At 39.7% G+C, this 25982-nt stretch overlaps 1 protein-coding gene across 4 annotated transcripts in view; it reads left to right on the top strand.

Annotated features, from left to right (window-relative positions):
- The window catches only part of EGFLAM (EGF like, fibronectin type III and laminin G domains), a 152432-nt gene that overhangs the window by 67558 nt on the left and 58892 nt on the right, over nt 1-25982 (top strand). For all 4 annotated transcript variants that reach the window (XM_081054621.1, XM_081054623.1, XM_081054622.1 and 1 more), the window contains one exon: nt 8826-8992. In XM_081054621.1, the coding sequence (XP_080910747.1) occupies nt 8826-8992 (167 nt within the window). The remainder of the gene's footprint in view (nt 1-8825; nt 8993-25982) is intronic.

Genomic DNA, 25982 nt, shown 5'->3' with positions numbered 1-25982 from the left:
AGAAAGAAAAAACACATGCATTCGTAGTGAAAGAGAATATTTCTTTTCTAAAGTGATACTGAAAATTTCTTTGCGGGCAGCACTGCTTAGTGTTTATTAAAATAAGAACCAAGCATAAATATAGCTACCTATGTTTTGAAATATTTTGGCTATAAATATCTGAGAAACTTTCCTTTTTCTGCGTAAGAATTTCCCCAGAGTAAGTGCCTTTCTCATAAGCAAAATATATATATACTATGGTAGCAATGAAAACCAAAGGCCTGGAAAAATATTCCTCATCTCTGATGTTCCAAGTGGGGTGCCATGCTCCACACACGCTATCAGGTTGGTTAAAAGTATACAATAGTTTCATTTAAGTTATCTATACCTTTTTTTGTAGTGTGACCTGATTGGTTAAAATTGCTTCAGGGCTTTGCATTGTCAATTGCTGAAAAGGGTAGATTAAAGCTTTCAATGGCTGTTTTCCATAAAAAGTCCACCACTGGCTTCTTTTGGGTGCACGTTAAAGATATTTCTGTATATGTTTTAGGGACACAGGTCAAGAAATGTTGATTTCTAAATCTCAGTCCAAGACACTTATACTAATAAATGAGAAACAGCAATGCTTCTTCTCGTTTCCCTTCCACGGCTTTCTGCCTAAATAATTCCTTGGTCCCTTGCAAATACCTTCCATAATATAAGACTTGCAAAATTCATCTTCACACAGGGCTGCTTATAAGCTGACTTTCACTTGAAAATCTCAAGGTCATGCACACCTGGGTGCGTTTTGAAAATTATTCACCAATTGACATTTTTGTCAAAAGTCATCTGTCTTTCCATCCCCTCATAAACTGTTCCTTAACTTACAAGTTAATAAATGAACTTGATTAGCTTTCTCACAGGAAGTGACCTTGCAAAGGCTATTACTGAAATGAATGAAGATCAAGTCTTGGATTCAGAATGGAAGCTGAATGGATTATGGCTTTTCCTTGGATAGTTATAAGGGATGACGTGATTTGACTCATCGTCAGTGTCACAGCCTACGAAAGTTAAAGGTGTGTCTCATTCAGAATTGAGACTTACAGCCTGATTCTTGGTTTCATCTCTCAGGTTTAAGTTTGTCCAAATGTGGAATCAGAAGACAAGATCTGAGCTGGCCTCTCTGATCCTTGGGGACAAGTGGCTTGATTTTCAATTCTCAGCTTCCTTACATATAAAATAAGGATGGATGGTTTGACCTCTAAAATCTGGTGACTGATTTTCTATTCTCATGAGAAAGGTGAGGCAGTATGGACTGGTGATTTATGTACAGGCTCTGGAGCTCGATTTCCTGGTCCACTTTTGAACCATTTGATCTTAGGTGAAGTATGTATGCCTCTTCTTTGTGCCTCAGACAGAAGAATGGGGTAACAATTTACTTTCCTCATAGGGTTATTGTGAGATTAAATGAGTTGATGCACATAAAATGTGCAGAACAGTGCCTGGCACATACCGTGTTTTCCCAAAAATAAGACCTAGCCCGACAATCAGCTCTAATGCGTCTTATGGAGCAAAAATTAATATAAGACCCAATCTTATTCCGGATATAATATAATATAATATAATATAACAAATACCGGGTCTTATATTAATTTTTGCTCCAAAAGATGCATTAGAGCTGATTGTTCGGCTAGGTCTTATTTTCGGAAATACGGTAGTAAGTACCTAATCAATGCAAACTCCTCCTATTTGTGGATTTTGTGACAGGTCTTTTCTGCTTTTCTACATAGCCATGTTCTTTCTTGGCCCAAAGTCTTTATGCTTGCTATTCTCTGCCAAGATAGCTCTTCCACCTCTTTACCTAGCTAACTCATTCATCCTTAAGGACCCCTGCTTAATTATCACTTCCTCCAGGAAGCCTTCCCTGCTTCTGCCCCTCCTTCAGACTAGGTTAAGTACATCTAGAGAAATTACTTGCAACATTTTCCACACTTGCAATTAATTCCTTATTCATGAGGGCAACATCTGACTCCCTCCCTTCTGGAATACCAGCACCTAGCAGGGAGTAAACATACCTCATGTCAGATAGGTGCCGGTGAACACTTGGACACAGGCAGTCATGGAACTGAATCTAGAGAATGCCAACGACTAGCTGGAGCCTTGTGCAAGCTCCTTAACCTCTCTGTCTCTCTGAGCCTTCTTTCCCTCAGCTGTACAATAGGGATGATAACAGCGGCTACCTCCGAAGGGTTGTGAAGATAAAAAGATGTCTGCACAACACTTGGAAGAGTGGCTCAGGGATGATTTTGTTTATGTTGGTTCTTTTTCTTACCCTGAGCCACGTGGAAAATGGAAATGTGTTGCCATACTAGCCACAGGGAATTCAATGAATTCTTTACCACTGATCTCAGAGGCCACAACAGTAACCAACATCCTACCTGATAAACTGCAGAAGTAAAAGACAGACAAAACCCCAACATGTCTGCACATACATCTCCCTTCCCTCCCTCCGACTCAATGTTGTTTGTTACTTTTGTGTTCCTGTCACAAAAGGAACATCAGTATGTAGTAAAGCTTCAAATAATACCTAAATGTGTAAGACTAACTTGAAAGTCCTATTGTGATTTTATTTAACATGGAGTGCTAACTTGTGTTTTGAAGCTCTTTATAATATGCAAATGCATTGCCAACTTTTTTCATAGCATTTTACTAGAATGTATATCAATAATTGGGCAAATGGCTGCAATATTTAACACTGTATTGATTTTCCTGCCCCCAAAACTATAGAACTTAAAATATTTAAATAATTGTTCTTATACAATTAGTCCTTTATGCAATTGTATAATTAGTTAAGAAAGTGTTCAGGAAGTTTTGCTTTTTAAGTATAACCCTTCCTTAACGCCAGCAGAATTAAAAAGAAGCAAGAATGGGTTTGCTCAGATGTCAGCTGAGATTTCATATTAACAAGTGGTGCTTCACAAAGAGTTCTTTTTTCTTACCTCTAGTTTCCAAATTGAAACTCTCAGAAGCACCTTCCAGACTAGTGCCTGATCCCAGAAATTCTGTCAAGTTCATCCATTCAGGCTCAAATGGAAGGGCTATTCTGAATGTTTTTGCAGAAGTCAGACCAACAGTTCTACAAATTGATCCCTTAAAGCTTCCGTCCTTCCTACCATGAGTGTTCCTGATGTAATCCCTGGTCAAATTGATGGGAGTTGACATAAATTGAATTCTTGTGTAACAGCATTGGGAGCCATTTGTAAGCTGTAAATGAAAGTGTGTGCTCCTCTGTTGCTCCGCCTGGGACAAAATGCCAGCTGAGTTTATTACTCCATTCTATCCATCTGTTTGTCATTTGGTTGGGTTGAACTGATTTGTAAATGAGGAAAGGAGGCTGAAAGCTGAAGGTCAAATAATACATTTTTTAAAAACTATGACTTCTTAGTGGTTTGGATTTTCTCTTGCAATACATTTTAGTGTAGAGCAAATCCTGCAGAAAACCAATCTGTAAAATTGACAGAGAACTGGAGGCTTTTCTGAGCCTGAGGTTTTCTCTCACCCCTATTGTGTTCACCCTGGGTAATCTTGGGGATCATGTCTCTTCTCCTAGGCAGGGTGCTTCTCCTGCAGTATGTAGATCCTCAAGACATCCATGGATTGAATTCAAGGACTTTGGTTAGACAAAAATTGCACCCCAGTTTCACCAATTGAAATTTAGTGTTTCCTTCAAATATGAATATAGGCAACGAACCACAGGGGCATTAACAATTCCTGTGACATTGTCACCATTAGAATCATAGCTGTTTTCTTATCCCATTACAATTGTTGCACATATTTCAAAATATTAGTTATGCTTCTCGTTACTTTTGATTGCTAGGTATTATTTAATGGGTTAATAAAGAAGTATATATATTAGTGTATCGTATTTTTTTGTTTTTAAATTGTTTTCAATTGTTAAACAATTGTTTTACAACTGTTTTGAAACCAATTGTATAATTGGTTTCTGTTGTGATCCTGTGTATTTTATTTTATTCATTTAAAAATATTCTGAGAGGGGCTTCATTGGCCTTCATTCTCAGACATCAAAGTGACACAAACAAGGTGAAAGATTGTTGTTTCAGTCCAAGGGTTGTAAAACTTTTTCTCACAGGGTCAGATAGTAAATATTTTATGCTTTGTCACTATCTGATCTCTGTCTCAAATACTCAGCTCTGCCATTGTAGCAGGAAAGCAGCCATAGACAATACTTAAACAGACAAGCATGGTTGTGTTCCCGTAAATCTTTATTTATAAAACCTGGCAGATGGCTGAAGTTGCCACCCTCTGGTTTAGAGCATCTTGTTATTCCTAAGGGCAAATTCTGAAGCTATTTCAATCAGCTCAAGCACTCTTTATTGGATACCTACTATGTGCATATGTTCATCCAAGCATGTGCTATTGAGTATCTTCTTTGTGCACATCATCCATTGAGCTCTTACTGCTCCTCTCTGTTTTCCACCCAAAGATGCTCTACTCCTTTTCAGTTTTCCAAACCCAAACACATTCAAAATCTAACTTAAGTTCTTCCTGGTCTTCATAGACCTTCCCCAGGATGTCCCTTCACATCGACCCCTTCAAATATAGCTCTTGAAATCTGCTATTTTGCACTGGCTTCCTACTGATCTTTAGATGTATTGTCTCCCAACTAGATTATAAATTCCCTGGGAATGGAACTGTGTGTATATTCCTTGGAGCCTCCAGAATATAGCTTCTGTGATGGATGCCTAGTTGGTGATCATTAATCACTTGCCAATTGACTAATCTAAGACAGCTACCTACTGTGTTTGATAGTACCAAGAAAAATGATTTTCCACTTAGGATGAGGTTCGTAATGGGAGAGGTGGTTAAAATGGCAAAGGAAAGAAAGGGAATAAAACAGAAAAATATACCACCCAGTGGTTCTGTGACTTTGGATAAATTATTTTCTTCAGTGTCCACCTGGGTGGAATGAGAGACTCAAAACTAGACCAGTGACTCTTAAAGCTTTGAGAATCTGGTAGAAGCTAAGGACCCTTTCTTAGAAAAATGAAATGATGTTCACACATAAAATCTTGCATGTAATTTTTGAAAGTCCTCAGGCACTCGAACCAAATGATCTTTAAGATTCCCAACCACCAGGCTGGATTCTATATTGCCAGTAGTAGTGCTTCTTTCCAACCCAAATGAACCAGTGACTGAGTGTTGATTACTTGATCAACCAATTGGGATTTGAGTAGCCACTGCTGACGCACTGCATGTTCCCACCTGTACAGTCACCTTGCAAAGGTGTTCCACTGATCTCCTGAGATGCAGGATACCCAACCCAAAGCTCTCCCACTATTTGGAAACGTGTTTATAGTGCCCACCCTGCGGTGGTTACCCATCTTTATCTGGAATGGCTGTACATTTTAATCTGCTTCTTTCCTAGCCTTTTCATTACTGAGAAAATTTGCAGGCGAGTGTTACTATGGTGATTTGACTGGCAACTTTGTAGTTCGAATAATTTTCTTTAGTCGAAAAAGATAAAGCTATTGTTTGAGGAGGATCTAAGACAATACTTTTGCCTGGTTATCTCTTTCCCAACCTCACCTTTGCACTTTTGTACCTTGAGAGATTCTAAAAATATTTAAATGCAAAACCCATGACAAAATCAGAGGCAGAATGTTAAAGGTTTTGAACTGCTATTCAGTCTGCATGAGCTTTCCTCTCTGGCTCTATATAATGAAATTAAAGGTTAATGATTTTAATCTCTTGTTTGCTTTGCTGAAAATGTAGCTTTCTTCCCTGCATTAAATGAACAAATACAAAATCATCACCCTTTTTGGAGGTAGGAAGGGGCAGTAATTTTTGCATGAAGATTGTCGCAGATATTTGCCAGTAACCCTGGGTAAACAATGGCATCCAAGAGCAGTTACAAGGCCATTTCCTCTATAAATGCCACAAGGAAGTTTAGCAAAGAATAACAGGAGAGTTTTATCTATAGATCACATCTTTTCTGACTTTACTTTTAAGATACTCCCTATGGCTTTCCTCTGTGAAGTGATTTTAGTCTAATTTGAGTTTGTAAATGTGTTTCCTTCTACTCACTGAGTTTTCTTCTTTGATGACAAAGTTAGTTTACACGAGAAGTCCATCTTTAGGAAAAGGATATCAAAAAAGAGAAACAAGTCCTACTTTTTCCACTGGGCATGCCCTGTGACCTCTGCTTCTCCAAACATGTGGATTCTTAGGAGATACGGGCCCCACAAATTACTCCACAAATTACCCCACAAATTACTCCACAAATTACTCGTCTGCCCGGTGAGCCTGCGAAGCATGTTTTACTGACCGTAAAGACTCCATTTGGCTTTCAACAATTCCTGCTAATGAGAAACTAGGTAAGCACTGCCTCGCCTAGAAATCTGTGTATAATCCAAGCATCTCCTTTCAGCAAAATCAGTCTCTATTTCCTTGCCTGATAAGTTGTTCATAAAGGACAAACATCAATCTTTCTTGCTTCCTGCCTTCTTCTAAATATCTGAGCAGAGGTGTTTAAGAATAAAACAACTGAGAGGTGGTCAGGAAGCCAACTAAAGGATGGAGAAGAGCCTCCCAACCACTATCACCTCTAATTTTCATCCAGTACCAGGGATCTTCTTACTCTAACCTTCCCTCATTAACCCAATATGGCCTCACCATTTATCAGCTGTGTGACCTCAAGCAAGTTATTAGCCATTTAATGCCTTAGTTTCCTGTGTAAAAAAGGGGATGGAGGGATTTTTAATATTACAATCGACTGCATAGGGTAGTTGTGAGAAGTAAATGAATTAAAGTATTAGAACAATGCTTGGTCTAGTAGTTCCTCCTTACTCCTGGTTTCACCATCCATGGTTGCAATTACCCGTGATCAACCATGGCCCCAAAATTATTAAATGGAAAATTCCAGAAATAAGCAATCCATGGCTTTTAAACTGTATACCATTCTGAGCAGCGAGATGAAATTTTGCACTGTCCCACCTGGGATGTGAATCATACTTGTCCAGCATCTCCACACTGTAAACACCACCCACCCTTAGTCACTTAGTAGCCATCATGATTATCAGATTGAGTGTCACAGTGTCACAGTGTTTGTGTTTCAGTAACCCTTATTTTACTTAATAATGGCCCCAAAACACAAGAGTAATGATGCTGGCAATTCGGACGTGCCAAAGAGAAGCCAGGAAGTGCTTCCTTTTAGTGAAAAGGTAAGTACAGTACAACGAGATACTTTGAGAGAAAAAAAGAGAGAGACCACATTCACGTAACTTTTATTAACAGTATGTTGTTAGAAGTGTTCCATTTTATAGTTAGTTGTTAATTTCTTACTATGCCAAATTTACAAGTTAAGATTTTTCATAGATAGGTATTTATAGAAAAGAAGATAGTATAAAGGGTTCAGCACTATCCATGGTTTCAGGCATCCACTGGGGGTGTTGGAACACACCCGCCATAGATAAGGGGAGACCACTGTACTTAATAAGAACTTGATAAATGGTAGCAGTTATTAGTACTAACACAAAACCCCCACTCCAGTTAGGCCTCTCATCCTGTCCCCAGGCTTGCACAATCATTCTCAAATTTAATCTTGCAGCTCTCATTGCCTGGAATGCTGTCCTTTCTCCCCAAAACTAGGAAGTCCATATAGAGCAGCACTGTCCAGTAGAAATGCAATGCCAGCTGATATGAAAGTTGAAGTTTTCTAATAATGGTATAATAAAGGTAATGAACAAGTGAGATGAATTTTAATGACATTTATTTTTATCCCACTAAATCCAACCTATCATTTCAATGAGTCATCAATGAGCTAGTTTACATTCTTCTTCTTTTCTTCTTCTTTAAAATCCAGCACCTCTCAGTTCAGACTAGCCACATGTCAGGTGCTGACTAGTCTCATGGGCTAGCGCGGCTGCAATGGAGCACACAGGTCTAGGTCAGCAGGTGGCGCAGGGATGCCTGCTAGCTCTGGGAGGCGTAAGTCCCTTAGGTAATGGCTAACACACGCTGAGTGTTGACAGTGGGATTCCAGGCACTCAGCTGAGGAGATAGACCTCATTTCATCTTTAGGACAGCCCTCTTAGGTAAGTACTTTCATTACCTCCAACTTACAGATGAGAACATAGAGACTTAAAGAAGTTAAATAGCAGCTAGTAAGTAGTAGAGGCAGGGCTTGAGCGGCCCTGTCCAACTCCAGAGTTTGTACTTTTATTCTCTAGATGTTGCCCCCCAGAGGGGAGCTCTGAGTGAAAGTCTGCACTCTGTTTAGGGTTCTTAGAAGGACATGTGAAAATTCAGCAAGTTGGCCCAGTTGTACCATTTTGTAAGAGTAGGAAGAAAAGCCATGAACAGAATCTTCTTCGGTTTTCCCATGGCGATTTCTACAAATTAGTCACCCCGTAAAAGTTATATTTGTTTATTTTGTGAACAGATTGCAAGTCGATGGAATCTGTGCTCTCCTGACTTCTGGGAATGGGGACTATCAAGAGAAGGCTTGTTTATGGAACATCTGGAAGGCAGAGTCCTTGAAAATGAACTGCTATGGGGGGATCTTTTCGCCTTTCCTAGTGAAGGCCATGAGAGGAAAAGTGAACGATTTTTAAACAGTGCTTAAAACTGGCCCGAAAAATGACCTACTTGCTTTTATTGGCAGAGACTTAATGATGACCCATGATTTAAGATCAAGATGACTTTTAGATAGGAAATGTTAACTCATTTTTATAAGTATGGCTTTCAGAGTTCAAATGCTGTTAGTTTACAAAGCCAGCAGGCTTCCCTTTCCTCTGCTATTTCTGAACAACTGCTTCTTGTTTTGCTTCATTTTTTAATCAATAAAGACCAGATTTCGACAAGAGTTGGACCTTAATCCAAGAGTGGATCCAGATGGACTCCATGGTTATCAAGGGTCTTGATCCGGGTACCAACTACCAGTTTGCTGTGAGGGCTATGAATCCCCACGGGCCCAGCCCCCGAAGCCAGCCCAGTGACACCATCCGAACCTTCCGTGAGTACCGTGGTCCTTCTGGATGGATGTATCTTCATTGCTGAGGTTGCCTCACATGGACACACTTGACCGGGGTTTCTTAGTGCCGTGCAGAGGGACAGCCTGGAATGGAGCTCTCTTCAGCCTTTCCTGCTGTAGTTTTCCCAGCCCTTTGGAAGTTAGACACTTTCAACAGGGACATAGGCTGTTTCTATGAACAGGAGGTCAGCAGAAAGTTTATTTTTGCCTCATCCTTAGGGAGTTTGAAGTCAGTTTTCTTTCACGATCACAGAACAGACCACATACCAAGATGATGTGCAGCCTCCCCTGACCACTTTTTTATCTTCTGAAAAAAATGGATTCATCTTAGAATCACAGAATTAAAAATAATGCTCCCAGGCTCTTCAGGGCAGGGCTGGTGTTCGCCTGCAAATCAAGGACTCTCAGCTAAAATCAGTCCCTCTGAATGCTGGTCAGGGAGAATCAAAGAAGTCATTGGCATGCTGACTTGTAATTGGGGGTCTAGCTGATGGCGTGTTCCTTTTTGTCGTAATGCCTTTCTAGGGTGCTGGGTAAGCTTGGGCATCTCTCAGATCACCTGAGGATTTTGTGAACCGTCAGACTCGGATTCTGGTCTGGGTTTTAAGAAGCTCTCATATTATTCAAGGACTTCCCTTGGATTACTTAGACCACCTTGCCAACCCCTGTTTAGAAACCTTTGTCTTTGGAAGTGAAAGCATATTTACATAAAGCCAGAACCCTGTGTAGAGGGGAGTTCTCAGAACTGAAATGTTGGCACTGTGAAATCTTTTCAATTTTGCCAGTAAATTCCTCCAGATTCCTGTGTCTGCCAAGACCTGCTGTCACCCTGGGTTCTCGTTCCCCAGGAAAGGAGCTCTCAGGAAAGAAGCCTATCTGACATTGTCAGTTGGCTTTCCGTGGTCCAACACAGAGCCCTATTTATATAAGTTATCTGGTCTGAATAAACTCCTCCCCTCTCTACTCCTCACAAAACACCCACACAGCTGACTTCCAAGGTCACCGCTGTTCCCTGGGGTGGAGATTCACCAAGTTCCCCCAAGTCCTAAGAATTTTGGCTTTTCTGAAAACAACCCCTACCCTAACCTTGAATGTCAGGGCTTCTTCCTTCAAATTGAATTATTGGGGGATATGGAGACATGATGAGAAAACACACACACACACACACACACACACACACACACACACACACACACACACACCCTTCCATACAATAACTATGATAATCCAGCAATTGTTTTACTCCTCCTCTTTAGAATTTAGAAATTAAAACTCCTCAGGCATACAGCAAGGAATGGAACGCCTTCTTCCTAGAAGAAATGTTAACGATTCTATTTCAAATTGAAGGAGGACCTCCTTCCACTCTCACAAAATAAGATCTGTGCTATAATCTTTGGTTAAACTTCATGATGCATGACCAAAAATTGGGATAACAGGAGCTGGGGTGGGCCTTGGATCTGACTATTTTGAACACGTATTTTGTCTTTTCTTACTACAAACTGAGCAGGCACTCTGAGTTGTGTGACCACGCCACTCTTCCCCAACATCGAAATGCTCTGCCCCCATATTGCAAGCTGTCCCATGCCCACCTCTTTCCTTATATCCTTTAGTATCTCCTGCACAGAGACAAGAAAGTAGAAGAAGGATGACATAGACTAACCATTGCTGGCCCTGGACGTGGGTATGGAGACTAGAGTCAGAGGACGGAGCGTAGGTTGGGGCATCTCTTGAACTTTTTAAACTAAAACACTGGTCTGGTCTTGGAGTTTCTGATAATCATTTTCCCATTGGTGGATCCCAGTTTTGTGGATTAAGTGGGATAAGGTATGTGAAAGTGCTTTACAGATACGTAACATTTCATTACAATTGGTCTCCTATGTGAAGTAAAATTCTATCGTTTCAAGGTAGTTGTGTGAAGTGGAGGTGGTGATTCAGTGAAACTCTCAGTTATGAAATAGTCTTAAATAAATACAATTTAACTGCTTTTACATGTATATGGTTACTCAAATCAGGATAACAGAAATAGAATTTCTTAGATGGCCTTTTTCATGAATACAAAAGACTGCACTGTAATTGGTATTTCATTGTGGCTTTTTCTCATGAGTACTTCTAATGTTTTAGAAAACCCTGTATTCTGGCTCTTGCACACCTCGTCTTTTGTTATTAGTTTAGACTATTATTTTGCTTCCGAAGCCCATTTTCTCATATATAACATTATCTAACTATTGAATAGCACTTATTTGAATTATAATAAATTCTAGATATTAGAGATACCATTGAGAAAGCCTCCTATGAGTCAGGCACCGCACTGAGGATTAATATGGGATTTCCACACCTAGGAAATCCCATATTAATCCTCACAAAATCCTTGTGCTGGACGGATAGTATCCCTTTTTATAGATTTTTTTTTTTTAAAAAACCAAGTCTTTGAAAGGTTACGTATTTTGTCAAGAATAATCATTGTAAAGGCAGTATTTGAACTCAGGTTTTGACTAACTACAAAGCCACTTCCGTGACTGAGATTCAAATTAAATTTTCTTATTCTTCTAATGCAAAGTAGCATGATAACGATAAGGATGGCAATTAAATAAAGGACAGGGGACAGTCCTTATAGAATCTATGTACTAAGGAAGTTCTGACAGCACAGAACAAAGCTATAAGAAATTTTTTCTTTTAAAACTTGCAAGGTGTACTGTACATAAAAAAAAAAAAAGAAATGTGAGCAAAACATATACGCAGGCCTGAAATTCAACCTGTATGCATCGGTATAGCCCTGGGAGTGTTTAGCTGGCAGCCCTTCTGATTGGTTAGACCCAACCCTAGCCAGTTGGTAAATATTTTGAACATGGCCCTGAAGGAATTGTGAGACTGGTATTTCAACCTGTTGGGCTTTCCCACTCTCACTGCTCCTATTCCTCCCCACTTCAAGGTCCTTCCTACATGCATGTTTTCTTGGTGTGATGCCCGCTTTGCTCCTGAATGTGATCTTCAGAACAGAATGTTCGAGTTGACCAGTGAGGCACAGAGTGCCCTTGGGACACCGCTACTCGCTGTGCTCTTCTGTTGCCTATTTTAGGCCAATACCCACCTGCATTCAAAGGAAAAACTAACACTTCAGCTCCACTAACTATAATAAGAAGCATTAACTTCCCCTGGACCTATTAATGCCAGACCTTATTAGCAGCTTAATTGCTTAATGGGGCAACTGGTAGATCTCAATTGCTTTTATGTCTATAGTTAATGAAAGCCAGGGCCCAGTGTTTTCCTTAATTGGTGCTCAGCCTGAGTGAGGAAGGAGAAGGGTTTTGATGGCTTCACTGGAGTGTTGTGAGGCGAGCTGAACATTCACATCTTACCACAGCTCCACAAAGCTACTGTAGAACGGGAAGAAAATATTAAAATGTTTTAGTGTCCAAGTCCTCTAATGAGACATAGAAGTACCTCAATGATCTTGAAATATAATGCTACCTTGAATTTACATCTACGCTCTCCCTGGGGGCTTTTTCCACATGTCAGTGCCCATTCTGTACGTCTAAAGAAAAATAAAGACAAAGGTCATGGTCCTCACATTTTACCCGTGCTACTTTTTTTTTTCCTTCAAGAAAGAAATTCCAACAACTTTATAATTTGCCTGTAGTGTTAGTCACTAATTTGCCCATTAGTGAACACTAATGCCTATAGTGTTCTGTGGCATAATTTTTTTTCTCTGTGGTTGATCTTATAAATTAGTCCATCAGAATGAGGGCTCTATGGAACCTCACCTACATGTGTGGCTTAGTAAGACATATATTTACCCCGCCTGGCAGTCACTTGTTCTCTGGGATCCAAGCTTAGCTTGGTCAAGAAGGATGATGGAACAAGTAATGAAGTACATGAACTGTAAATCATGTACTTCAAATGGCAAAGAAATTTTTTTTTCAAAAAGTGTTTTCTTTCTGTTTGCCAAAGAGAAATGAAATTAAATTAAACATGACTCACATGTATGACCAACTTTAGGATTATATAACCTTCTCGGGCAGGTTACATAACTCTACCACCCTAAACCATTTAATTTCTCATGTTCTCTCCTGATGCTATAGGCAGAGAAAGGAGCAAAAAATTATTCACTGAAGTGAAATTGGTATCCTCAGGGCAGTCCCCAGTAGAAGGTGTTCTTTTGTTCCTAGCAAAATTCATTTTGGTCTTTCCTGCCTTGGGGTTTTTGCACCCTCTGTTTCCTCTGCCTAGAACTCTCTCTCCCCAGATTTTTCCCCCCTTCCTTAGCTCAGATGTCACTTCTTCAGACAGGCTTCGGTGAACTTCACCCTCGCTGTCACTTCAGCCCTACTCCCTGCTTTATTTTCTCCATAGCCGTTTCACTGCCTGAAACTATTTTATTATCTGTAGCGCTCCACCAGGGAAAGCTCTATACTGGTGTTGGAGGGACTTTTTCAAAGTTGTGTTCCCAACATCCTGTACAAAGTAGGCATTCAGTAAATATTTATGGAATACATAAATGAATGTGACTTAACAAGACAAGAGACTACCGTGTTTCCCCGAAAATAAGACCTAACCAGAAAAGAAGCCGTAGCTTGATTTTTCAGGATGACATCCCCTAAACATGAGCCCTAGTGAGTCTTTTGGAGCAAAAATTAATATAAGACCCGGTCTTATTTTTGGTGAAACATGGTACTTTGGAGGCTGGATAACTTTCTACTGCTACTGTCTGGAAAATCCGAAGAGAAGATGAGAGGAGAAAGTTGGTCTAGATAACTGCCAGGGTTTCCCCACTGGCAAGGTTCATTGGCTGAGTTGAACTCCCAGAATTGCAATGTGATTTAAAAAAAAAAAAAAAAAGTAAATAGAGTAAAAGAAGGAGGGAGGTAAGAAGGGAGACAGCAAACCCAGGGGGGTTAAGTTCAAGGCAATAAGGTTGGAAAAGAGACCTTCGAGAGAGATTCCAGTGATCAGAAGGGTACAATTTGCAAATGTGGGGCTGGGAGAGTGGGGAGGAAGGGAATAGGTGTTTTCTAACCAAGCCCTTATTTTGCACCTGTGTTCTTTCTTGATCATCGGAATGAGTTTTATCATTTCTATGCTAACTTAGAGTATATTTTCCCCCTAGTAAGTTCCAATTATGGTCTCAGATGCTCAGAGATTGCATAGGGAGTGTGAGATGTTTGGTTTGAGTTTGGTTTTTGCCATACTCTTCTTCCCACGATCCAATTTCTTCAAGTGTTTCAGAAACTCCCTCTTCTACCTGAGACAAACCCACCCTGGATCAAAGCAATCAAATTTCTACAATTTCTACAATTCAAAACCTTATTCCACCATGTTGCCTGCCCCACACCCTTCACCCCACTTTTCTTCACTCTACCTTCCTGTTTATGCAGACATGGCTACATTGCTGTATTCAGCTGTTGTTGGTTGTGTGTCTGTTTATATCCTTTGTCACGCAAGTGTCCATGTATGAATCTGGCTTTTACTCAGTTTTGCTTTGAGATTCGGCCCTTGTTTTTAATTTCCTGGCTGTTTCCCCAGAGACCAGCTCATCACACTGGGGTTCCTGGGTACATGTCATCACATATGTAGCCACTAAATAGATTTTCTTTATCCCTGTCACTAGTGAAGGCTTCTATTTGGTAGAAATGACCCCAAATTGGCTGCAGCAGTGAGCAGAGGAGAATGAAGTGGGGACAGGAGGTAGTGGCATATACTAGGGATGGTAGGAAGCAATCAGGATGGGACTGATAGCAGTTCTTCCAAAATCTCCATGACTTTTCATCACCCTTCAATAGCTTCCATACAGCCTGCTGCCTCTTTAGTCAGTGCCTATGAAAAGCCCTCACCAACACTTGAAAGCCCTCATTGTATCCAATCATCTGTACCTTTACACAGAGCAGAATCTGGCAGGCATGTCTGGGTCTGAAGGCCAGGAGAACTGTTTTCTGTTACCTTGCTGTGAGATCTCAGGAAGGTCACTTAATCTCTTTGGGCCTCGGTGTCTTCATCTGTAAAATGGGTACAATAATGTCTGAGGTAGGTAATATTTTCTAGTTCTCAAGATTATTTTGAGGGAATACATGTAAAGAGAGGTTACAACATCTGCCTACTCTTCAAGATGAAGGAGTGTTGATATACTGGGAGGTGCCAAAAAATGTACACATATTTTTTTACAGATTTTATTGGGGAAGGGGAACAGGACTTTATTGGGGAACAGTGTGTACTTCCAGGACTTTTTTCCAAGTCAAGTTGTTGTCCTTTCAATCTTAGTTGTGGAGGGTGCTGTTCAGCTTCAAGTTGTCCTTTCAGGAGTGGGAAACCGGCTTGTGGTTGAGAGGATGCACTCCAACCAACTGAGCCTTCTAGGAGCTCAGTGACAGCTCAGCTCAAGGTGCCGTGTTCAATCTTAGTTGCAGGGGGCACTGCCCACCATCCCTTGCGGCACTTGAGGAATTGAACTGGCAACCTTGTGGAATCGAACCGCAGCCTTTGGAGTTAGGAGCATGGAGCTCTAACCGCCATAGTTGTTATCTATGTATTGCTTTTCAAAGTTGAATTGAATTACAGTAGCAATGTGTAGTATGACATTCACTCAAAAATGTCGTTAATCAAATGAATGCTAGCGTCATTTATTGTATTACAATTTTAATATATTTTTTTCCTTTCTTAAAATGTGTATATGTTTTTTTGGCACCCTTTGTATGTTTCCTCCATGAATAATACTGAATGATGATGTACCTGACATAGGTGAGCACCATCCAGTTTGTAGCCTTTTCTTTGTAACTCCAGAGCTCTCAGCTCTGTTCTCAGGACTGGAAGACATTAGAATGTAAGAATTCAGAAACAAAGTCCGGGATCAAAAGCTTTGCTGATAGAAGTGGGAAAATAGAAATGGCCACACGACTTATGTCAAGTAGAATCATTAGGATAGGTTTTGGTGGTTGATTAATTAAAAAAAAAAACTGCAAAATTTAAAAGACATCAGAAAACTTAAGACTACAAGGTGCAATGAACTTTTCTAACAATAAAATTTCATAACTCTCACTATTCAAGCACATCCTGGTTCAACAAAAAGAAAAAGAAAAGAAAAACCCCACAGAGTTAGTACTGCATCGCTAGTGTGTGTGTGTGTGTGTGTGTGTGTGTGTGTGTAACTTCTCCAAAAGTTAGCCATTTACTTAGACAGGGATCAGCAGAATGTTTTTTTAAAAAAACAAGATAGTAAACACTTGGAGATTTTCAGGTCACCTCTACATGGAAACAGCCATAGACAATACGTGTGTTCCAATAACATTTTATCAATGGACACTGAAATTTGAATTTCGTATAATTTTCATGAGTCACAAAAGATTATCCATTTTTAAATTTTTTTCAACCATTTAAGAATGTAAAAGCCATTCTTAACCTTGTGCTGTTTAAAAAATGATTAAAGAAGACAAGTTAGGGAATAGAAACAAAGTTTATTTAACACTTCGTGAAGTGGCAGTCTCCATTCTCAAAGGTTCAGAGGACTGGAAAAATGGGGCTGAAGGAAGAAAGCTTTTATAGGATAAAGAATAAGTAACGATAATTTTATATATATAATGTGATGGTTCGGTGTGGGGTCAGAGGGATGGTGGATGGGGGGAGGGGGGTTCACAGTGTGAGGGATATGGATGATGAACGTCTAAGTATTACCTTGTTTTGTACACCTGAAACTAATAAATAAATAAATTTATGAAAAAAAAAAAAAGAATAAGTAACGAGAGAGAGGAAAGTAGGAAATTGATAAGGAAGAGGTAAGTCAGTATAGAGTGTAGAGCTGGCTTGGCTTTTGGGGATTGGCTGACTGAATAGATTGCATTTCCAGACAAGCGGAACATTTACAGGGACACAAGTTAGTTAGGTTTCTGTTTGCTGAGATGGCACCTGGGGCAGAAGCTGCTCCAACTGGGGCCTAGAAATTTATTTCAACAGTGCAAAAACAGGCAGTGGTCCAGATTTGACTTCTGGGATGTAGCTTACTGACCTCTATTATACTGCTAGGGTTTTCCCTCCCAAATTTTAAGAGATTCTCCAGGAAATTTGGGAAAACCTCTCATGGGTAGCAATTTGGTCAAACTTGGAAGGAATCAATTATTGCATACTAATAAAATTGTCTCCTTAATAGACAAACCTGCAATTTAACTTTCACACGAATGTTCCGAAATAAATAAGAAAATGGAGAGCCTTCAACCCACCTGCATTCCGGACAACTCAGTGCTACTCTCAAGGTAGAGGGAGATAAAGTGGAGGGAGAGCTTGCTTTCCTGGGCTTTACTCCAAGAGCTTGGAATAAATAAGGCTGTAAATTGGTGAACATACGGGTTTGTAAATTTTTAGACTGTGAGCCGAAAAAGGAAACAGGAGGAAGAGCAAACCATTTGTTTTACTCATGCCCTAAACAATCTGCATTTTCATTATGCAGTTGGGACATAAACATAACTTCACATATGATTTTTACATTCAGGTGCCCTCCCACCGTAATCGCTCTATTGATGTGCTAATACCTCCTTGCCTGTAAATCTGAGTAAATATCATTTGCACAACTTGACTGGTGCTAAAGGAAATGATTCACTTTGCTGTTTAAAAATACCTGCTACCTGTTAATTGCTCTTCTGAGGCCGCTGTACATCTTACATTACCATACATTTATTTTTAATCAGTTCACCCACATTTTACCCCCTCTGGCTAGTTAGGGAAGAAAGACGAAAGCGGACGATAATTTTCCAAAGAAAAGGCACACTGGTGCTCTAGTTTCAACCACAGCATCTGTTCCGTCAATCAGCTGCTGTTTAGCAGCCCCATGGTGAGCAACTAGGTACTATTTATTCCTCTCCATCTCAATGGATTTTTTAAACATTAACATATTGAAGTAATGCACAAATATTGTCAACTATTTTTCCGTTTGTTTCCTTCTATTTCCTTGTTATCCATTTTGTTCTCTTAATATTAGACTCCTCACTTTATGGTTAATCTTTACTGTTATTTCCGTTGGAGCCAGTCTTGCTTTTACACAGTTCTCCATTGGGATGGTTTCTTACTGTGTTTCCCCAAAAATAAGACCTAGCTGGACAATCAGCTCTAATGAGTCTTTTGGAGCAAAAATTAATGTAAGACCCAGTCTTTTTTATATAAATAAAATTAATGTAAGACCCAGTCTTATATAAATTTTTGCTCCAAAAGACGCATTAGAGCTGATTGTCCAGCTAGGTCTTATTTTTGGGGAAACACGGTAGCATCTCAATTCCTGAATCACGTGGGTTCTTTGCTGCACAAGGAGGACCACAATTGTGGTTTAGCACAGAGAAGGAATTATACGAAATCAGCTTAACACAGTGACAGACATATAGGCGGGACACAGTGCATGCTGACTGCATGGATCTCATCTAATTATGCAACCAAATATAAAACAAATATGTACAAGTATGTGCAAGTAAGAAGCAACCGTGGGAGAAAATACGACTTTTCTAATGATCTCAGGTGTCACCAGGCTCCCAGCAGGAAACAGAGGCACGGGCTTTTGGATAATTTGAAGTATATTTAGTGAAGGGACTATTTGTAAATGTTTGGGCAAATATATGCAAATCAAGAGAGAACAATTACCAGCTTCTGGAGACAGACAGACAGGGAGGGTCATCAGCAAGGGCTGTGACCTTCAGACACCACGTGTCCCATGACAACCTCCTAGGATAGAAGTTGAACAACAAATACTCTTGTCCTCTCTCCTTTCACTCTCTTGCTGGGGCTTCCTGATGGGCAGAACACAGCTGGAAGCCAGACAGGTCAGCCACCCAGGGCCCAGGACAGAGTAGAGAAGGGCAGAGGTCTATTGGGAGAGATGTAGAGAAGGAAAGCACCACAAGAAGTAATAGTATCACCTCATGCAATAAGAGAATGATGCCCTTTATGTGGATCCCAAAAATATGAATTGTTCTTTGGTCTTACAGATTTAGGGCACAGACCTTATTCATCTTTGCCTATTTAGCATATTGACTGAACAGAGAAGATAATCAGATCTCACAGCCAGATTTTTGTAAACTCATAGAGCTGGCAAGGACTGCCTCCTCATTCAGCACACGACGTAACTGAGCCCCAGAGGGACTCAGCAGCCTTCTCAGGGCCCCTTAGTGGCACATCCTACACAAGAACCCAGTTTCGTGATCACCTTGTTAGTGGGATTCCTATTTCCTAAGGAATCGGTTCTCCAAGCTATTTACAATATATCCATTTACTCCTTCAAACAAATGCCTAGTGCCCACTGTCTGCCAGGCACTGTTTCAGGTGCTAAGGATTCAGCAGTAATCAGAACAGACAGTAGGAATCCCTGACCTCACAGAGCTTACATTCCAGTCCCAGCAGGCAGGTAATGAACAAATACGTTTTCAAATGTAAGTATCACGTCAGATGGTGATAAGGGTTTTAAAGAAAAACAAAACAGGGAAGGCAGTGGCCAATCAGAGAAAGTCTCCCACGAAGGTGAACTTTGAGCAAGAAGGATGCGATGAACTCTCTGGATACAAATATCTGGATCGATTGTCATCTCAATATCTGTCTGTCTGTCTGTCTGTCTATCCCTTCATCCCCCCACCTGGGGAAGAGTGTTCCAAGCAAATGCTGAGGTCCTAATGCAGGAGCACCATGAATCTGTGTGACGGGGTTAGTGGGAGTCTGAGGGAGAAGAGTAGAAGGAGATGAGGTCAGAGAGAGAGGAAAGTCACAGTTGGTGGAAGCTGATTAGGGTCTTGGAGGTCACAGGACCCTGAAGATGGGGAGGGTTCATGGCGAGGGTGGCATTTGATCAGAGTAAAGACCTTATTTATGTTACAACAAAGTCACTTTCACTGCTATGTGAAGGGAGGACTCTGAAGGGCCAAGGGCAAGAACAGGGAGACCAATTCAGGAAACCATTGCAAAATCCCAAAGCAGAAATAGTTTTCTTGTTGTCTCTAATAGGAAAAGTAATTCATACTTATACTAGAAAAAAATTGAAACAACATGAAACGTGTAAAAAATAAAAATTATCTCTAATCTCGGCATTCAGACATAACCACTATTAACATCTTGGTATATAATCTTCCAGAACTTTAAAAAATCTAATGATGAGATCATAGTACATATACTTTTTTGTATAGTGAAACGCTCTACACATCTTTAAGTTTAAATAAATATAGAACTACATCATTAATTTTAATAACCACAAAGTATTCCATTGTCAAGCTCTACCACACTTGTTTAAGCGAATTCTTTATTAATGAACATTTAGATTGTTTCACCATTATATACAAAGCCGAGACACTTGACAGTATCCTCATTTATCTTTTGTCCAAGTTTACATTTCCCGCTTTGATATCTATGAAGCAGAGTGGATCAAGAATTATCTTCCCCTGCTCTTATCAATGGATAGACTGACATGCACAGCCAATTGGTAATATCGATTGCATTTGAAATCTAGGTCTCTTCCCTGCTATTCTAACCATTAGTAGGTACTTTGCTAGAGAATATCTATACTAAAGCATGGATAATATCTATACTAAAGCACACTTTTGAGACAAAAATATTTTTCAAAAGAAATAAAAATCATCTATAATAAAGATGAAACTATTTGTTTTTTTAAGCTCAGGTCTCATATAGGAAGTTTGTGTGGTGCTGGCTTCTCATTTCCACATGCAAGGAGAGCCAGAGATCTGTTATGGAACATGGATTAGTATGAGGTCAGCCAATTAATTTCGTGAACTGATCCTAGAAAACGTGCTACATCCCTCATTGCTGAATATCACTACAGTCGCCTTCGAAGTACTCCCCTTGGGAAGCTGTGCACCAACACCAGTGCCTAGTCCACCCTTCAAAGCAATTTTGGAACTCTTTTCTGAGAATGGCCATCAGAGCTGTCATTATATTACCATCGATGTCCTGAATGTTATCAAAATGTCTTCCTTTCAATATTTCCTTTATCTTCGGGTAAAGAAAGAAGTCATTGGGGGTCAGATCAGGGGAGTAGGGAGGCTGTTCCAATGCAGTTATTTGTTTCCTGCCTAAAAAACTCCCTCACAGACAGTGCCGTGTGAGCTGGTGCATTGTTGTGATGCAAAAGCCATGAATTGTTGGTGAAAAGTTCAGGTCACCTAACTTTTTCATGCAGCCTTTACAGCACTTCCAAATAGTAAACTTGGTTAACTGTTTGTCCAGTTGGTACAAATTCATAATGAATAATCCCTCTGATATCAAAAAAGGTTAGCAACATCATTGCAACAAATTTGCAAACTTAATTGTCAGACCTCATATTACCATCTAACTCCAGCCCTAAGCGTCTGCCATATTAAAAAATGTAAATGTGTGTCCATTCTGGCCCAGTGGAATGTTTCTCCCATCGGTACTTGTTCACGTGGTCATAAAGGGATTCCAATGGCCAACAGATTTTGAGGATCACAAGATTAGTCCCTCTTTAGGGACTGACCAACAACTGTTCCTCAGGAGTAAGTAGGAAAACATTTCCCCAGATGGCAGTAGTTCACAAGTCATCCAGCAGATGGCAATAGGTCACAGACTTTCAGAGCCCGAAGAGCCCTTTAGAATTAGTTTGGAGTCTCTTGAAATGGTTGAGCGGAGGGCAAAACGGAGAAGTTCCATTATGTTGCCCCCAAATGATTGGCTTCTTCCATGCTTAACTACTCCCAACCAAAATAGGAGAGGGCCACTAGTTTTTGCGATGGAAAGAGATATTAGTTTTTGCAATGGAAAGAGAAATCCGCAAGCAGAAACTGAAATCTCTTCAGTGATCTAAGGCCTTTGTAACAATGGTATCAGCAATTGCGTCTTAATGGTACAAAGAACTGCTATGACAAATTTCTTTCTAAAATACAATGAAATCAAAAGCTTTCAAATTCAGAAAGAATTGAAACAGTGAAAATTAGGGAAATAGATAAGAAAAGCTACAAACAACTTGACATCAGGCCTTTTTTGTTTTTATTTTTTGCTTCACGCATCACCACTAGTAATTATCTACATTAATCTGCAAAATATGCTGGTGATGCTCAAGTCTGTAGTGATTCCTGAGTCTGTAGTGATTATCGCACTTGTTTAAGCATACACTTACTAATTAGTTTTACAAATGTGTGTTCAATGTCTATAATATGCCAGGCAATTTCTGGGAGCTGGGGTCTTGTCTTAACAGTAAACAAGATAGACGATGTCCGTGCCCTCGTCGAGCTTGCATGTGGGACAATCAGTCTCAGTCAGTAAGTAAATAATAAGTATATATTACATTTTATTATATAAATAAACCATCTGTAATGATAAGTGTTAAGAGGGGAAAAAAAGGGATGAGTGGGCATAGGGGATTGTGGGAGCTGCTGTTTGGGACAGGCTATCAGGAAGGCTTCTCTTCAAAAGAGAGATTTGAGCAGAGTCTTTCTATGTGGAGGGAGCAGCAAGTGCAAAGGTCCTGGGGTGAGAGCAGGTTTGGGATGTTCTAGGAGCAGTAAGGAGGCCCATGTGGCAGGAACATGATAAAGTAAGGAGAAGAATGACAGGACCAAGTCCAACCTTCTATGTCCTGGTAAGGACTCTGGGTTTTATTCTAAGTGAGATGCAAAGATCTTGAAGTGTTTTGAGTTGCAGAATATGATCTGACCTACATTTTCAACAGGATCACTGTGGCTACAGTGTGAAAATCAGTGGAGAGGAAGGGAAATCAATAGAGAGGCAATTTTATATTGCTTTAAGGAGAATATACATGAAAGGGTAGAGAGGCAAACCCAAATCATGGAATGTTGGCGTCAGCAGGTAGTTTAAGGACCTTGCCAAACTTCCGCAGTTTTCTGATAAGGAACTGTAACATCACCAGATTATGTGAGTAGTTCTAGGTCCAGTCAGTCGCCATGAATGTTAGATTCACTGGACTCTGGCCAGTGCTCCTTGCCTTTCCTCGCCTCTTCTCTGCTGCAGAGACCCCCCCTTGCATGCAGTTGTGCCTTTCCATCAAGAGCAGTGCAACTTCTCGCCACCTGACAATTTCTCCCCTGTCTCTTATATCCACAGAGTAGGGAGACTCAGCATGATTTTGGGCACCATTGAGCAGTAGTCCTCAACTGGGGGTCATTTTGGTCCAATAGGAAGCACTTGGCAATGTCTGCAGATACTCTTGGCTGTCACAGCTGGGGAGAAGGTGCCACTGCCACATCTAGTGGGTAGAAGCCAGGGATGCCACTAGACATTGTGCAATGTACAGAACAGCCCCCTCTACTAAAAGTGATGCCGCCCAAAATGAGAAACTCTACTATAGGCCAAAAATAAAATGAGAAACTCTAACCCTTGCTCAAAATAAAATGGCAGGCTGAAAAAGAAACCGACATTCCAAAACACAACTAGGGCAAAGTGTTTCTCTAACTTTTTTGGACTGCAACCCAAAGTATTTCTCAAACTTTTTTGGACTGCAACCCAAAGTAAGAATACAATTTGCACTGCAACCACTACATGCAAACATATCTAGAAACGTGTGTTTGTGCAAATGTGAATACTCAGAACAATACTCACCTATGCTAAGTACAGAATTTTATATTTTACACCATTTGTTTCCATTTTTAAAAATGTGCTCAGGCCCCACTGAATTATTTTTACTATCCACTAATGGATTGGACATCTGCAGTGTGAACAATACTGAATCTAATATATAAGGAAATTGATTAGTTTCATACAACCTATATATTAGCGCTGAAAGACATATGTTAAGAGGGTAGAAGTCACCAAAAAGGATCAACCATTAATGCCACAAATATCTGTTTTTGTCAAACCCTTTTCAAAGAGAATTGAACCACTCCTTGCCTTCTGGGGGTTCACAATTCAGTGCAACAAAGAGGCTTGTATAGAACTGTATAGCAGGTCTTGGAATACGGTCATTTCATTCGACGTCATTTCATTATAACATTGATGAGATGCCATAGCAACTGAACTCTTGTTTATATCAATGAGCCTATGGTAAAATTGGTTTCTTTATGTCTCCTTCACTTAAAGTCACAGAACCTATCGATGATGTTAAGTGAGGACTTACTGTACTTGTCTAGTGACATGCAGTACACAGAATGTGCTCTGCAGCCCAGGGTGGCAGGTGGGGTAGGACTGACTTTATGAATTAGGGAGCTGGGAGGTGGGTTGGCAAAGGTTTCGTAGTGAGGTCACATTGGGGATGGCTGGTAAAAAAAAAGTTGAGTGGAATTTCTCCAAAGGGCCAGGGGATGAAGATCAGCAGAATCTGGTTGAGTGTTGAAGGGGGATCTTTGAGGATATGCATGAGGCCAAAAGATAAAGGGACACACAGAAGCAGAAAGTAGAAACCCACCCTGTACTCCATTATTTAAATGTTTTTATATTTCTTATAAATGCAATGACATGGCAAGTAGCCTTTTGTGACTAATTATTCTCCACAACATTGTTTTCTACTTTTATGCAAGTCGTATTATAAAGTTCTAGTTCAGCAGTTTCAATGCTGTGTAGTGTTCCACTATATGAATATCCCATCGTTCATTCATTCATTATTTTGGTGTTGCACATTTGAATTGTTCCGATGGTAGCCACGATTAACAACGTTGCAGTGAACAATCTCATGTTTCCTTGAGCATGTGCTTGCAAGTAGAATTGCTAGGTTGTCTTACATGAATATCCTCAGCTTCATCACCTGTTAGAAAATTTTTCCTCAGAGTGTTTGTAGCTGTCTCCACTCCCACTGGCAGTGTGTTCAAAATTCTTCTTGCTGTATATCCTTGGTATTATATCCTGTATATCCTGATAACACTTGGTATTATCAGACTTATAAACATAGTCAATCTGGTGGATGTAAAGTGATATATTGTTGTTGTTGTTTTGATTTACATTTTTCCATTTCTAGTGAGGTTGCATATAATTTTATAACTTTATCAGGCACCCTATGACTTGACTGTTTGTATGCTTTGCCTATTTTTATTGATGTATATACTTACATATAAACATATATCTATATTAACATACATACTAATTTATAGATCTATTAGTTATATACATAATATATATTAATAAGCATTAACATATACATTTATATACTATTAGGTTGGTGCAAAAGTAATTGCAGTTTAAAAGGTTAAAAATAATTGCAAAAACTGCAGTTACTTTTGCACCAACCTAATAATCCTTATTCAATAATATGTGCTACAAATATCTTCTGTGACTTATCTTTCACTTCACATATCAATTACTGAACAGAAGCATTTTAGTCATTGTGGTTAAATATTTTAATTTTTCCTTGATTTATGTTTTCTAGTTTTGTTAACTGCTTCCTTTTTCTAAGGTCATTAAGCAAAATCCTATATTTTATTCTAAAAGTTTAAAATTTTTGTTTTTCATATTTAGGGTCTTAATCTACCTGGGATTTCCTTTTGGGTATGGAAAAGTTGGAACCTAATTTTTTTTTCCATTCAGATCACCAGTTACCCCAGCACCAATTACTGACCTCCCTCGTCCTCTCTCCTGTTGGTTTGTAATGGCAGCTTTCTGATGTATCATACCTCCATATATTTGTGGACCTGTTTCTGAGTTCTGTATTCTATTTCTTTATCCCTACATCAGTACCACACTGTCTTAATTTCTGAAGCTTTATAAAGTCATGATATCTGGTAGGTGATTTTACTCCCCCTGTTCTTCTTCAAAATTGCCCTGTCTGTTGTTGACCCTTTGCTCTTCAATATACATTTTAGAATCAGTTTTTCAATTCCATGAAAACCCCTACCGGGACTGAAAAAATCAGAAGTATACCAAGTTGAAACATCAGAGAAAGTCACTATTTATAGAAAAGCTGTGATCTCTTTATAAAAACAAACATACAGGTTTTGTAAAATAAAAGTCATCCTTAATTTATTAATAGAAGTTTGTATTTTGTGTATTTGTTTTTTCTTATAGTGGAATACCCTTGAACTTGTTTTGTATTCAGTCAGTGGCGTGACTC

Source organism: Rhinolophus hipposideros (assembly GCF_964194185.1).
Source record: "Rhinolophus hipposideros genome assembly, chromosome: 7".
In the NCBI taxonomy this organism is placed as follows: domain Eukaryota; kingdom Metazoa; phylum Chordata; class Mammalia; order Chiroptera; family Rhinolophidae; genus Rhinolophus; species Rhinolophus hipposideros.
This window is presented reverse-complemented; position numbering and strand designations above follow the sequence as displayed.